Source organism: Aotus nancymaae, unplaced genomic scaffold (assembly GCF_030222135.1).
Source record: "Aotus nancymaae isolate 86718 unplaced genomic scaffold, 86718_ANA_hifiasm-v0.15.2.pri h1tg000059l, whole genome shotgun sequence".
Taxonomy (NCBI): Eukaryota; Metazoa; Chordata; class Mammalia; order Primates; family Aotidae; genus Aotus; species Aotus nancymaae.
The window spans coordinates 25,031,014-25,047,151 of record NW_026988473.1 but is presented as its reverse complement, the minus strand read 5'-3'; the positions used below and the strand labels follow the sequence as shown (position 1 = coordinate 25,047,151).

Here is a 16,138-nt window from a genome sequence, read left to right as displayed (position 1 = left end):
CAGACACATGACAGAGATGATCTCATTTGGTTAAACTGGAAGGAGCACCTTCATCATAGCTCTTGTAACAAGCACATACTACAGTCAGCCTTGCTTCCTTTTGTTCTACATGACAGGTGAAAACACGGAAGGTGGTGAGATTCATTTGCCTGATTTTATGTTATGCCATGAGTCAATGGCTTACCTGGGAATTAGGAAGTTGGGATCATCTTTAAAACCTGGAGAAAGTACTTGCCAAACGCCACAACTTGGGTACAAAAGAAGCTACAAAAATCATGGAAGTTTTAGAACTATTGTTTATTTCCAATTTTTCCCACTTCTTCCCCCAGGAGTGGCTGCATTATATGAGGAAAGAGGGCCCTGGCTTCATGAAGAAGGGAATTAGCACCCATTTCAGACTTCCTACACTGAAAAGGGGGTCCAGGGGGGTGGAGGAAGCTCAGGGGACACTCTGGATAGACCATGCTCTGTGGGTTCTGCCTGGCTTCTCTGACAGAGGAGGGGGAACTGGTAGCATCACCTGCCTGATTCCCTCCATGTATTCTGGGATTGGAAATGAACTAATCAGAGCTAATGTTGGAAATAAACTTATTGGATAAGCTGCATGATTTGGGCCTGAATTTCCCAAACAGCTATATACAGAGGAAACCGAGGATGCAAATGTTCCCTCACTTAGCCATGGTGGTAATGAAGTTGTACTCAGGAGTTTTTCAAAGATGGGAGCTTCTGCTCTCCAGCTTCAGAAAGAGAAAGATGAGTGAGGAGAACAGCAGGGGGTCTGGCTGCTTCCTCCCAATCCAACTGTAACTTCTGGATGGCAGTAGCCCCCTGTTGTCCCCACCATCCTGCCTGTTATCAGCTGCAGCTGCGAGGGCATCCTGCATGTGGGAGACTTCTGTCGCTCACGAGCAGCTGGGTCATGGCAGTGGCACCAGCAGCTGGCTGGATCATTTACTGGCCACGGCAGAGAGCTGGTCTCGGATGCGGCCCAGGCCATCTAACATGGTATCCAGTGTTTCTTTGCTCAGCTCCATGGTGACAACTGAGATGGAGGGTTTGTCTCCGCATAGGCTGGGATCTTCCTGGATCTGAAATAAGAGAACACAGCCCAGAAAGTCATAGCTGCCTCTTTTCCTATCTCCCTGTAAGTGAGCCCTGAGCCTGCGAGGCTGAGCTCAGTTCTGCTGAACCTTTGAAGACAAGCTCTTTCCTAAGCACTAGAGTACTAGCCATTGAGAAAAACATGACGTGTGTTTACCATGGTACTTTAAGGAGTGGGCTCTGTTGGATACATAAGACAGTCCATTGAGATGCAGGAACAATATTACAACCTTTAGTTTAAAAAAAATTAAAAAGTTAAGCTTTGCTATTATTTAAAACTTAATTGCTAGAGGCACCCTTCTTCGTTTTCTTACAAGTGTTGAATTTCTGGGTATCTGGTTATGTAGATATGTAAATATCTAGTTTTAACTAAACAAAAACTACAAAATGGACATGTGGCTTAAAAAGATTCCTGAAAAGAACTATAAAACGAAGACAACACCAATGAAGCAAAAGTGTGTGAGCAAGAAAACGAAGTCCTGACACTTCTCCAGCTGCTGGTAGAACCTCTAGATCAGCCGCGTTACAAATAATGACAGGCCAATCACTGGACAAGAAGTTGGCTAAAGTACACTGAAATTATCAGGCAGAGTAATCAAAGTCTGGAAGCGCGACACTATGGTTAAAGCTAAACTGCTAAGAGTATAGGGTAACCTTTAGGTATCAGCAAATTATTTTAAAAATATGTTTTGCATTTGTTTTATTATTTTAATATGTCCACAACATGTTAATACGGTAGTACACATACACTTTGTAACTAAACAAAGGAGAAAGGGGATGATAATTTTTAAAAATATATGGGTTAGAGATCCCAAACCTTGGAGACTGGTGTTTTAGATGGCCACAGGGGTGTGGCTTCTTCTTTCTAACGGCATGATAGTGAATGTACCTTCATCTGGAGCAGGCAGGTGGGGACGGCCATGCGGCTGATGCTGTCTGAGGAGGTTTTGATATCCACTCTCCAGTCCAGATCCACCAGGCGTGGCAGAGAGACTGTGGAAGGAACCACTCAGCTCAATGCTCACGCCGCTCATGTTTAACAAGCCTTTATTCTATGACAGGCGGCTCTGAGGACTGTACACATACAATACATTGGTCTACGTAGCAAGTCTGAGAGAGACAGACAGACAAACCCAAGACCCACGGCAAGTCATGTGCCTTACCCAGTGCTCTGTGCTGCCTGCACTTAGTACTAATTCACAGTGGCAGCATATCCAGGCTTCCGCCTGAACACCCAGCCCTCCAGATTCAGGGCAGAATGAGAAGTGACACGAGGCAGAGAATAAATCATGGCCTGAGGCTTAAGAAATGTGCAGTTTCAGAAATAGTGGTAAGAGCTCTTGTTTTAGAGAAAAATAGACTTGACTTGAATACAGGTGCTACCACTTACCTAACCTCTGAGCTTCTGTTTGCTCATCAGCCTAGCTCACAGGGCTGTCGGGGGACTAAATGACTTAATGCAGATAAACTGCTCCAGCACTGTGGCTGGCTCAGAGTTAGTGTAATGACCATTTATTAAACACGGACTTTTATTCAGTCTTTCAAACTAATTTCAATTACTGTTAATTTTTTTTCACAATTGAAATAGCATTATTTTAAGTACTTTACTTTCTGCTTTGGATAGTTCTGGTTTTTTTTGTTTTGTTTTTTTATTTTTGAGACAGAGTCTCACTCTGTCGCCCAGGCTGGAGTGCAGCCTCGGTTCCACTGCAACCTCCACCTCCCAGGTTCAAGCAATTCTCTGCCTCAGCCTCTGGAGTAACTGGGATTACAGGCGACCCCCACCATGCCCGGCTAATTTTTGTATTTTCAGTAGAGATGGGGTTTCACCATCTTGGCCAGGCTGATCTCATGATCCACCTGCCTCATCCTTCCAAAGTGCTGGGATTACAGGTGTGAGCCACCATGCCTGGCCGATATTTCTAACAACATGCCTATATAATAATGTTTATAATCAGAAAAAAAGTTAAAAGTAGAATTAGGGAAAAAAACCCCACCATACACAGAGTATGGGTTGAGACTAGAAAGGTTCAGTTTGGTTTCTGTCGAAATCTCTGGTCACCTAGCAGATTGAGAGCTGGGGCTGAAGAGACAAGTAAGAAGGGTGGGGCAGATTTCTGGTACTCACTCTGATTTGCCTGGGCTTCGGTTCTCCAAGTAGACCTGTTTAAGAGGGAAAAATGAGGAAAAAATAATGGAAAGTGGATGAGACTGACTCTTCTGATAGAGAGGACCTTGGACCTTCCTGTGATCTTCAGACCTATCATCATCTGCTAACAGGAAAGCACCACAGAAACCCCTCTCTCCAAGAAAGCCTTTTGTTTATCTGTTTTACAAAGCTCAGTGATGTTAAGGTCATGTTGTTAGTTTTCATAGTTTAGGACAAAAAAGAAGAAAATACAATGTATTGTAATCTTACTGTGCTACCGTTCTGAAAGACAAAACAAAAAAAGAGGTCAACTTATCCTCTCTTCATTGAGTACCTACTGCATACCCTAATATTGCATCTTCTGCAAAAACACATCCAAACGGACCTGTCTAATGCTACAATGAACAGAATAAAATGTGGTCATGTATGAGAAAGTTCTTAATATACAATAAAACCTTGGGTAAATAGGCATTATCAGTTATTGCTATTAGAGAGGTCTGTTCAAGCTTTCTGCTGACCAACAGTTAATCAATTCTGCTTAAAATGTATGTGCTTAAAAGGAACTTTCCAGCCAAGAAAATATACAGATACTTCACAAAAGAAATAAAAATGATCAATAAACATATGAAAAAGATATCTGACGTCATTAGTGTCAAAGGTAGGAACACTGAAATGAGGTACCATTTGCCATTTGTGGAACTGGGAAAAATGTAAGAAAAAAATCCCCTCAGTGAAGGTGTAGGGAGAGGGGCACACGTGCATCCTACTACTGTGGAAAAATACTGCAATCTTTCTAATGGCCAACTTGAAAATTTAAGGCCAAATCCTCAAAATGTCCATTACCTTTAACCCAGTAAAAAAAATAATTAAGCACACGAGCAAAATTTTCATTGTAAGTTGTTCACTGAAATGAAAAAGTGCCAACAGCCTCAGTGTCCAACACTAAGAAATTTTAAAATTAAGTTATACATCATTTCTTCCTATAATAGAATATGTTTAACCATTACAATGATATCGAAGGTAAATATTGACCTGAAATGTCACTATCGTTAATACTGTTAACAGCAAATAAGCAAGTTATAAAATGGCATGATCCATTTTGTAAAAGCAAAAACAAAACGTCAACCTCCTGTAGATGTGTAAAGAGAAAAAAATAAACATGTCTTAAAAGGCTTTCTATTAACAAAAGACTACTGCTAACCTCTGGCTGGTGGAATTATAGGTGCCTTATTTTCTTTTTGCTTATCTGTGCTTTCTAAGTTTTCAACAATTGAGCATATTATTATTTCTAGAATGGGAATAAAAATAATAAGAAATATAAAAGTTAGAAGGGACTTTTAAGAAATGAGCACTTACACATGTTCTAGGATGATCTTTGTCAGTAGGTTTTTGAGGTTTTGGTGGAAATTTTCTGGAAAGAGAGCCAGAATCGCCTCGGCAGAAGACAAGTCACGGAATGCCACCAGCCTAGTGAGGCGGTGCAGAGCCTGGAGCAGCTGCAAGACAGACGGAGCCACCCTGTAGCTACAACAGAAGCAGCAGGCAGGGGGCACAAGACAGGGCTAGGGGCAGGGCTCTATACCCCTAAGGTTGCCATGGTCATTCAATTGAGTCACAAGACCACAGGCCTCTGTGCACAGCACATGCTCATGTCCCACGTGCCTCAGCCTGCCTTGGAGTTCACCTGTTGGTTCAGAAGACAGATGCAGCTGCCTGATCTAGGAAGCTGTCAGCTTACCAGAAACTCTCCACTTGTGGGCAAAGAGTTAATATAGCCCTTTTCCTTCTGCATGAGAATCTGACCTTCAGTTAACTTTCCGGTGCTGTTTCCCTGGTAACCTGAGAGCACTGGAAAGTCAGCTGTGTTACTAAGCAACACTGCATTGGTCCCAGCCTCTGAACTAAAAGGACTGCATAAACACCTGGGGTGCCTGTGGCTTTGGACTTGCCTACGTGTGGCTACAGGCTCCTTTTGAGAACCTGAAGCTGTGCTTACTGAACTGTGACATGGGATACTGGGTCCTGTGGAGTGAGGGCCTTGAATCCAGGGTGGTAGGATTCAATGTCCTTTCCTCTCAACGGTCACCTAGGAGGGCAAAGAGAACAAACAGCTCCTGGCCAGCTGTGTGGGTTCCTCCTGGGAAAAGGAGTGTCTGCCCGTCCTGCTAAAATGCTGTGTTCCCATCCTAGGTCCTTCCAAGTGAATCTGTAACTTCGAAGTGTAAGAGTGGTTTATGGTAGTCTTGTGAATACAGTAATGCTTTGCTAACCTAAAAACACAGCTCTCTGGAGGTAACTGTTTCTCTGCTTTAGGACTTTCTCTGATATTACTGCAGATTGCCTGACACAACCTAGAAGTGAAGGGAAGTCATCACCTTTCCGCCAATGAGAGTGGGTGTTCATGGATAAATGGCCAAGCCTCTCTGTCCTCCAGGGAACAATTCTGAGAGGTGTTCTACTTGGTTTCTTACAGGACCCCAAGTTTTCCACAGCAGTAACCACTCTTAACATCCTCTTTTATTGACTTTCTTTCCCTGTTTGATTTTCCCCAGTGCTCTGTGCTTCCTAGAATCACCTCTCAAATAATCTACTTTGGGGGGAACCCAAAATAAGTCTTCAAGTCCATAATCCTGCTTTTTCCTTTTCCTTTTCTACAGCTCATTTCAATAAACAAAGATCCAGAATTAAAACTAAAAACAAAAAACATAGGCCAGGTACAGTCGCTCATGCCTATAATCCCAGCACTTTGGGAGGCCGAGGTGGGTGGATGGCTTGAACTCAGGAGTTTGAGACCAGACTGGGCAACATAGCAAAACTTCATCTGTATAAAACATACAAAAATTAGCCAGGCATGGTGGCACATGCCTGTAGTCTCAGCGACTCATGGAGCTGAGGTGGGAGGATTGCTTGAGCCTGGGAGGTCGAGGCTGCAGTGAGCCATGTTCATGCCACTGCCCTCCAGCCTGGGTAACAAAACTAGACCCTGTCTCAAAAACAAAAAAGTCCAAATATATAGTCCCATTTAGATGAAGAAGCTGCTGTTCTAAAAACATATATGCCTTGGAAAGATAAGGCTGTCACTGCTACACAATAACTTACTACGAGTTACCTTTATCTCCCTCTTGGCCACCTGCTGAGATCAGGTGAGCTGAGGAGAAGGGGATCTTCTGTGGGACAGAGGGGTGAGGAGGGAGTGAGATACACAAAGCACCCCCCACAAAGCCTGATGGGAACTAGCAGTGCATACTCCTGAATTTTATTCAGGCCTCAAAGCTTCTGTTCAAAGATCCCTGAAAAATCTGCCCTAAGCTATCCAGCAGACAATTCATCAGCATCAGCAACTTACAGGTTGAAAAAGAAAATCACAAAAAGGTTGGCTTTTGTTCCACATTGTCTAGGTAATAGGTCTGAAAAGAAAATGGTCAGGAGCTCTGATTCTGGGTGTAGTTCTCCCATTCATGTCTCATTTATCAAAGTTTGCTCTAGTGTCAGCAGATGTTTCAAGGGATTTTCCTTGGACATGGCAATGACTGGGAAGTTAAGAAAGAGACTAATAAGTTAAGAGGGCCAGTGGTCAAAGGTCATTTCTGACCACACTTACTTCCTCTGCCTCCTCCTGGGTCACAGACAAGCTGGAACATGTAATATCCAAGAGTTTTTTTGAGCCAAGGGCTGAACTGGAAAAGCTTTCTTGACACAGCTGTCTGACAGAATCTTTTGAGGAGGCCTATGAATTAAATCACAGATAGGAAAAAAAACAAACCTCAGACTTTGAAAACACATGTTTTGAATAATAATGTCTTAGTCATACATGATACCTTTGAGATTTAAAATTTAAAGCTACATAAGACTTTGGTTTCTGGAAAGATCAAATAGATATACTTTTCCCTAATCCTTCTGCTAAGTACCACTAAAAACTCTGGACACTATACAGAAAACATACATAAGACTCTGGAAGGGGGAGAGAAGGAGGCAGATCTGCTAGGGACCTCATAATACAAGGAATTACACAATGGTGAGTTCCCTCGATTTTTTTTTTTGCTTCAAATATCTCAGACTTTGAGCTGAAGAAGAGGGCAACCTGGAAATGACAATGGATGCAGAGCGAAAATAAAAGCCCCAGTAAATACCTGCTCTCTCTAACTAAAGGACCAATAAAGGGGCAGCCTCACAAGACAGAAGACTTTCAGACAATAACTGCTACACCCCAGCCAAATATCACAGAAAGAACTGCGGCCCCACCCACCTCTACGTCAACAAAGACTGAGTGGGAGACCTAGACCTAAGTGAGAAGACTTGTGAGGCCATAATGAGGTACTCCAACACTCCTCCTGAGGAGATGGCACAGAAGGCCAAGCAGGAAGCTGAGACCTTTATCCTCACCAGCTGGTATCAAGCCTTATCATTCTGTGATACTAGTGGAGACCATGTGGAGTCAGAGATTCCACTCCTACCCAGTGGTAACAAGGAACCTCTGCTTTCAGGTATCAACAGAAGCCAAGTGGAGAACCTGGACTTGAACTTCTAACTGATAGTAATGTGGTGGCACCCCTTCCCTTGCCTCAGCAGAGCCACAGAAAGCCAGCTAAAACATAAGATTTAAATAAAATCCATTCTCAGAACATAAAACATGAAAATCATTCATCAAACCAAGAACCAGAAATATCTCAAACTGAATGAGAAAAAGGTAATCAATAGATGTCAATACCAAGATGACAGATGTTGAAATTATCTGACAAAGAATTTTAAGCAGCCAGGATAAATATGCTTCAGCAAATAATTATGAACTTGTTTGAAACAAACATTTTAAATTGCCTCAGCCAAGAAGTAGAAGATATAAAGAATAACAAAATGGAAATTTTAGAACTGAAAAACAAAATAACCAAAATAAAAAGCTCAGTAGATTGGCTCAGCACCAAAATAGAAATAATAAAGAATCAGTGAACCAAAAGACAGAACAGTAGAAATTATCCAATCCCAAAAACAGAGAAAACAGACAAAATTATGAACAGAGCCTCAGGGACATGTGGGACTATAATGAAAGACCTAACATTCATATCATTGGAGTCCTAGAAGGAGATGATGAAAGAGGGAAAGACTGAAAAAATATTCAAAGAAATAATAGCTGAAAACTCTCCAAGTTTATTTAGAGACATACTCCTATACATTTCAAGAACCTGAGTGAACCCTAAACAGGATAAATCCAAAGAAATCCACACTAGGACATATAATTGAACTTCTGAAAATGAAAGACAAAGAAAAAAATCTTTGAAGCAGAGAGAAATAATACCTTACCTATTTAAAAAAAAAATTGGAATAAAAGTAGATTTCATATCAGAAACCATGGAAGGAAGAAAGAAGTGACAATATTTTTCAGGTGCTGAAAGGGGAAAAAACCTGTCAACTTGGAATCCTACACCCAGCAAAAATATCCTTCAGGAATGAAGAGGAAATCAAGACATTCTCAGATGAAGAAAAACTAAGAATATCTGCTGTAAAAGAATGGTCAAAACAAGTTCTCTAAGCAGAATGGAAACAATGAAACAAGAAACCAGTGGAACACCAGTGTACTAGCCAGAGCTCTCCAGAGAGACAAAACCAACGGGATATGTGAGAAGGGATTTATTAGGGGGAAATGGCTTACATGATCACAGAGGCAAAGTCCCGCAATAGGCGGGTCCTCCTGCAAGCTGGAGGACCAAGGAAGCTGGCAGCTTGGCTCAGTCAAAGTCTAGCAACCTCAGACAAGGGAAGGTGATGGTACAGCCCCCAGTTTGAGGCCAAAAGACTAAGAGCCATTGGGAGGTCACTGGTGTTAAGTCCTAGAGTCCAAAAAAATGAAGAACCCAGAATCTGATGTCCAAGGGCAAGAAGAGAAAAGGCATCTTTCTTTAGAAGGGAGGGAGAGAGCAGAGAGAAAGAGAATCCCCCTTCTTCCACCTGTTTGGCCCAGTTGGGTCCCCAGCCAATGGGATGGTACCTGCCCACATTGAAGGCAGGTCTTTCTCTCTCAGTCCACTGATTCACACATCAATTTCCTCTGGCAACACCCTCACAGACACACTCAGAAACAATGCTTCACCAACCATGTAGGCAACCCTCAATCAAGTCAACACCTGAAATCAACCATCACAATCAGGCAGACAGAATAGGGCAAACAAAAATATGATAAATACTATAGACTTTCTTTCTTTTCTTGAGTTTTCTATTATGTTTGAAGGTTCAAGCAAAAAATATAATACTGTCTGATGTGGCTCTGAATGTATGTGGAGGAAATATTTAAGACAATTATAAATGAGGAAAGATAAAGGGGTATAAAGGGAGGTAAGGTTTCTATACTTTGCCCTAACTGGTAAAATGATGACACCAAGAGACTGTGATAAGTTATGTATATAGAATGTAGTAATTAGGGCAACCACTAAAAAGGCTATAAAAAGAAATGCACTTTAAAACATTACAGATAAATCAAAATGGAATTCTAAAAAAATGTTAAAATAACATGGGAGGCAGGAAAAAGTAAAATGAAAGAAAAACTAAGAGAGAACAGGTAGAAAACAAAAATAAAATAGCAGACTTGAAGCCCTAACATACAAATAATTATGTAAATTATTTTATATGTAAATTACATTACATGTAAATTATATGTAAATTAATACATTACATGTAAATGTTAATAGTCTAAGTGTACCAATTAAAAGACAAAAATTGGCACAGTGGATTAAAAATATAACTCAAATGCTATCTATAAGAAACCCTTGGCCAGGCCTGACAGCTCAGGCTTGTAATCCCAGCACTTTGTGAGACCATGGCAGGTGGATTGCTTGAGCCCAGAAGTTTAAGACCAGCCTGAGCAACATGGTAAAACCCCCTCTCTACAAAAAAAAATTACAAAATTTAGCTAGGTGTGGTGCTGCTTGCCTGTAGTACCAGCTACTCAGGAGGCTGAGGCGGGAAGAAGTCAAGGCTGCAGTGAACTGAGATTGCACTACTGCACTCCAGTCTGGGTGACAGAGCAAGATTCTGTCTCAACAACAACAACGACAAATCTCCATTAAAATATAAGATATAAGGCAGGGTGAAAGTAAAGGAATGAAAAAAGATATATCATGCAAACATTAATCAGAGGAGAGAAGTGGTTAAATTAATAATAGATAAAGTAAACTTCACTGGCAAAGAAAATTACCAGAGACAGAGAGGGACATTATATAATAATAAAAGATAACAACAGAATTGAAAAATACGTGAAGCAAAAACTATCAGAACTGTAAGAAACAGACTGGAAGACAAATATAACTGAAGACTTCAACACTCCTCTTTCAACAACTGACATAACCAAACAGATACTCAACAAGGATATAGAAGAAACTCAACAATACCATCAATTGATTAAATTAATATTTATGAAACAATACCCAGTAACAGCAGAATACAAATTCATTTCAAGTGCCCACTAAAAACATACCCAGACATCAAATATTCTGGGCCATAAAACAAACTTCACCAAATTCAAAAGAAATGAAGTAATGCAGAATGTGTTCTATGTGACCACAATGGAATCGAAGTAGAAATCAGTAACAGAAAGGTAACAGAAAAATATCCAAACACTTATAAACTTAAACAGTACATTTCTAAATAATCCCTATGTTAAAGGGAAAGTCTCAGGGATATTTTAAAAATTACACTGAATAAGTGAGAATGAAAACACACCATATCAACATTTGTGAGGCACAGCCTAGCAAGTGGTTAGAGGAAAACTTATAGCATTAACTAGAAATACATGATAGCATATTAACTAGAAATTAACATTACAGCATACACTAGAAAAGAGGAAAAGTCTCAAATTGACAATCTAAGCTACCACCTCAAGAACCTATAAAAAGGAATGCATAATAAACCCAAAGGAAGCACGGGAAGTAACAATGATAAGAGCAGAAACCAATGAAATTGAAAATAGAAAAATCAATGAAACAAACAGCTGGTTCTTTGACAATGTCAATAAAAATCGACAAACCTTTAGCAAGACCGACAAAGTTAAGAGGGGAGACACAAGTTATCAGTATCGGGAATGAAATAAGAGGATATTACCACAGATCCTGCAGACATCAGAAGGATAATGGAAACTTCATGAATAATTCTATAAACATAAATATGATACTTTAAATAAAATGGACCAATTCTTCAAATAACACAAACTACTTCCACTCCCCTAATATAAAATTGATAATTTGAATAGACCTATAACTATTAAGAAAATTGAATTCACAATTTTAAAACTTTTCAAAGAAATCTCTAGGCTCAGATAGTCTGGAGAATTCTAACAAACATTTTAAAAAGAATGAACTGATTATATACAATCTCCTCTAGAAAAACAGAAGATGGAGTACTCTCCAAATGATTTTATATAGCTACAAAGCTAGTATTACCCTGATACCAAAACTGTACAGAAAAATAACGAAACCACAGACCAATATCCCTCATAAAAATAGATGCAAAAATTCTTAGCAAAATATTAGCAAATAGAGATCAATTATATATATATAAAATTAGCAGATACATCCAATTATATATAATATATATAAGTATATAATTATATAAGTGTATACTATAATATATAAGAATATAATTATACACTATGACCAGGTGGGATTTATTCCACAGATGCAAGGCTGGTTCAATATTTGAAAATCTATGTAATCTACCATATTAAAGAAAATCACATGATATTAATCAATGCAGAGAAAGCATCTGATAAAATTAAACATGCATTCTTGATAAAAACCCTCAGAAAAATAGGAATCTTTATACTGATAAACAGCATCTACAAAAATCCTACAGTTAACATTATACTTAATGGTGAGAGGCTAAATGCTTTGCCCCCAAAACTGAGAACAAGGCAAGGTATCTGCTTTCTCCACTATGAATCAACATAGTGCTGAATGTTCTAGCCACTAAAATAAGGCAAGAACAGGAAATAAAATGTGTGCAGATCAGAAAGGAAGAAATAAAACTGTCTCTATTTGCAAATAGCATGATTTTCTACGTAGAACATCCCAATGAATATACCAAAAACTCCTAGAAACATTGAGTTTAGCAAGTTTGCATGTAGAAGATAAACATACATAAATCAGTTGTATTTCTATATATTAGCAATGAACATGTGGACACTAAAATTAAAAATATGGGCTAGGCGTGATGGCTCACATCTATAATCCCAGCACTTTGGGAGGCCAAGGTGGGTGGATCACTTGCGGCCAGGAGTTTGAGACCAGCCTGGCCAACATAGTGAAACTCTGTCTGTACTAAAAATATACACAAAAAAAATTAGCCTGGAGTGGTGGCAGGCACCTGTAGTCCCAGCTACTTGGTAGGCTGAGGCATGAGAATTGCTTGAACCCAGAAGGTGGAGGTTGCAGTGAGCTGAGATTGCACCACTGCACTCCAGCCTAGGCCACAGAACAAGACTCTGTCTCTCAAAAAAATAAATAAATAAGTAAAATACCATTTGCAATTGTTCAAAAAATGAAATACAAGATATATATACTAAAAACTACACAACACAAAACTGTTGTCCAGTCATTACATGAAATACCACTCAGCAATAAAAAGGAAAAAAAAATAAAAAGGAAAGGAATACACACAACATAGATGAAAATTAGGCTGAGTGAAAAAAGTCAAATCTCAGAAGGTTACTTACTGTATTTACATGGCATTTATATGGCATTCTTGAAATGGCAAAATTAGAGAAATGAATAATGCCAAATGTTAAGGAGGGTGTGGCTATAGAAGAGTAGCATGAAGAATCCTTGTGGTGATAGAAATGTTTTGTATTTTGCCTATCAATGTTAATACCTTTGACATTAGGTATTGACATCCCGTTTATCCTTTACCCAATTTCCCCCACTTCTGCAGGATTCTGCTATACATAATAGTATATATACTATACATAATAGTATGTATACTATATTAGGTATACTATAGAGTATATATATAATATATATGTTATATATTATATAAATATATATACACATACTATATGTTGTATACACACTATAGTATGTATATATTATATAGTATGTATACTATGTTATATGCATACTATACATATATACAGAACTATACATAATAGTATACATACTATATAATGCATATACTATACACAATATAGTATGTATATTATGTATAGATCTGCAGAATCCTGCAGAACTGGGGGAAATTGGGTAAAGGATAAATGAGATTATTATTATTTCTTTCTGTTTTTTTTTTTTTTTTGAGACGGAGTTTCGCTCTTGTTACCCAGGCTGGAGTGCAATGGCGCGATCTCGGCTCACCGCAACCTCCGCCTCCAGGGTTCAGGCAATTCTCCTGCCTCAGCCTCCTGAGTAGCTGGGATTACAGGCACGCACCACCATGCCCAGCCAATTTTTTGTATTTTTAGTAGAGACGGGGTTTCACCATGTTGACCAGGATGGTCTTAATCTCCTGACCTCATGATCTGCCCACCTCGGCCTCCCAAAGTGGGATTACAGGTGTGAGCCACTGCACCCAGCCTATATTATTTCTCACAACTACATATGGATTTATAATTATCTCATAATAAAAAAGTCTAAGTATTTTTTTTTAAAAAAGAAAAGAAAGTACATAGGACAGTAGCAATGAAAATCAATGAACTACTGCTACATAATGGTGAGCAAAAGAAGCCAGGCATAAAAAAAAGGATATGCTGTATTATTCCATTTATGTAAATTCAAACATGGGCAATATTAAATGGATTGTTCAGAAGCAAAGATAGTGGTTACCGTTGGGGAAGAGAGTGAGGAAGCAAAGAAGGGGCAAAAGGGGGACTTTGGGGGTACTGGTAACATTTCATTTTTTGACCTTGGTGGTGGTTACACTGGTGTGTAATAAATCATTTAAGTGTACATTTATGATTTATGCACTTTTCTGCATGTATGCTACATATTAATCTTTTAAAGGTTTTAAAATAAAAGAGTGCCTAAGACCAACAGGCATGGGGGTGGGGGTAGGTACAGAGCAGCCAAAATGAAGGTGAAAGGGCACTGGGCTGGTAGCTGAGAGCCCTAAGTTTCCAGTCCCAGCTCTGTTACTTCATTTATAATTAATTTAACAGCTATTTACTGAGCACATGCTGTGTGCCAGGTATTCGTGTTCTACTTGTTGGGCATTAACACTTGTGAACAAAAGAGTAGATCTCTTTAGGAGTGGAGAATGCTAATGAACACTGAGAAGGCAATTGAAAAATAAATAACTAAAACAAAACAGAATCTATTACATGGACCCATGATGATGATGTGCCATAAATTGAGGAGAGTAACTCAACCCTCTTTACCTGGAGTTTTTTTTTTAAAAAAAAAAAAAAGAAAGAGAGGAAGAAAGAAAAGGTCGCTGATGGATCTTCCATTCTTATGAAACAGACAGTCAAGGAGCAAATAGCAACAAGTTCTACGAAGGAAAATAAAGCTGCCTTTTCTCCCACAGGGCAAATCATGTTAAATAATTCCAGCCGGGCGCGGTGGTTCACGCTTGTAATCCCAGCACTTTGGGAGGCCGAGGCGGACGGATCACGAGATCAGGAGTTCAAGACCAGCCTGGCCAAGATGGTGAAACCGTGTCTTTACTAAAAATACAAAAATTAGCCGGGCGTGGTGGTGGGCGCCTGTAATTCCAGCTACTCAGGAGGTTGAGGCAGAGGTTGCAGTGAGCCGAGATCGCGCCACTGCACTCCAGCCTAGGCGACAGAGTGAGGCTCCGTCTCAAAAAAAAAAAAAAAAAATCGACCTATCATTTCATTTGAGCTTTACAAAGTAAGGAAAATCCGGACCTCAGGGGAATACTGAACTCACAGCTCATTCGGAGGGCTGGGCTGACGCAGTAGGAGATAATTTCTTAGTGATGGAGTGCAGGAGGGGCTACGGGATGAAATGAGGAACTGCTAACGTGGATCCAGCAACTACCACTCTAATGCACCAATCCCGAAAACCAATCCCAGAGACTAATAGGAGGGGGCATTTGTACTGCGCCTTCATGCCCATTATTTTATTTTTTTTCTCTTATCTTCCTGTCAAAACGGTATTTTTTTCTTACTTTTTCAGAAAGACGCAACGATTTGCCTGGCATCACACAGAGAACAAGCAGCAGGGTTGTGGCTCCAAACCAGGGTCAATTTGTTCCCAATTCCTGCTCCGTCTAAAGTCTAGGAGACAAAGGGCCATCTCATGCTGTCCCCACCCCTTCGATTTACCTTGAGCAGGCTCTGAAGCGCTGCAAAATGCTCCGCTGTCAGGGCAGCCATCTTTCCGAAGTCACATGACCGCGGCACCCAGCGAAGCGACGTCATGTGGCTTTCGCTGTTGTCGCGGGGCCTGCCGGGGGCTGTAGTCCTTCAGGGTGGAGGAAGGCGTCTGGGTTTTGATGCTGTGGGAGTCCAGCCGGGATTAAGACGGACGCGGCGGCTGGATTGCTAAACCCTGGGACTCTAGGACCGAAGGACTAGGGGGACCAGTGTGGAGGATGGTTTACTCGGGGAGGAAATTGGCTTGACTTGTCTACTTACCAGGTCAGGGAAACAGGTTTCCCCTTGACCCATGTGGGTGGACTCGCCCATTTGGGGAATACACCTGCAGGCTTGGCAGGCACCTTGGAAACGTAGCTCTTCAGGAGTGATCAGCGTACCAGTGCTTGGGATGAAAATGAGGTTATGCATATCGGACTTCTTGGAATTTACAAACGCACACACATCCTGTCTTGAAGAATGTAGAATTACTTCTGTGTGTATAGTTTTTAAGCCTATGGAGTAGGTAGGAGCTAGTATTATTAGTATTATCCAGACTGGGAAATAATAATTTAGGGTTTTTAGTAACTTTCCCATAG

At 40.2% G+C, this 16,138-nt stretch overlaps 1 protein-coding gene across 4 annotated transcripts; it reads right to left on the bottom strand.

Annotated features, from left to right (window-relative positions):
• Nucleotides 1–278: 278 nt before the first annotated feature.
• On the bottom strand, nt 279–15,575 carry COMMD9 (COMM domain containing 9). Of its 4 annotated transcripts, XM_012452356.3 has the most exons (7): nt 15,510–15,542; nt 15,353–15,461; nt 6,852–6,977; nt 4,607–4,746; nt 3,230–3,264; nt 1,991–2,094; nt 279–1,088 (listed from the first exon to the last, which is right to left on the bottom strand). In XM_012452356.3, the coding sequence occupies exons 2-7, from the start codon at nt 15,383–15,385 to the stop codon at nt 948–950; spliced, it is 579 nt and encodes a 192-aa protein (XP_012307779.1). In that variant the 5' UTR covers nt 15,386–15,461; nt 15,510–15,542; the 3' UTR covers nt 279–947. The 4 variants fall into 4 exon arrangements, with proteins under 4 accessions (XP_012307779.1, XP_012307778.1, XP_012307781.1 ...); XM_012452355.2 differs by lacking the exon at nt 15,353–15,461 and having other exon boundaries at nt 15,510–15,575; XM_012452358.2 differs by lacking the exons at nt 3,230–3,264; nt 15,353–15,461 and having other exon boundaries at nt 15,510–15,575.
• Between the last annotated feature and the right edge of the window lie 563 nt (nt 15,576–16,138).

What these genes read in the sequence shown, in the direction of transcription:
- COMMD9 (XM_012452355.2), bottom strand. Translation starts at nt 15,560, where the DNA reads ATGGCTGCCCTGACAGCGGAGCATTTTGCAGCGCTTCAGAGCCTGCTC. An exon ending in AAGATCATCCTAGAACATGT is followed by an intron (nt 3,265 to 4,606) that starts GTAAGTGCTCAT and finishes CCTCTTAAACAG; the next exon opens with GTCTACTTGGAGAACCGAAG. An exon ending in CGAAGCCCAGGCAAATCAGA is followed by an intron (nt 2,095 to 3,229) that starts GTGAGTACCAGA and finishes TTCCTTCCACAG; the next exon opens with TCTCTCTGCCACGCCTGGTG.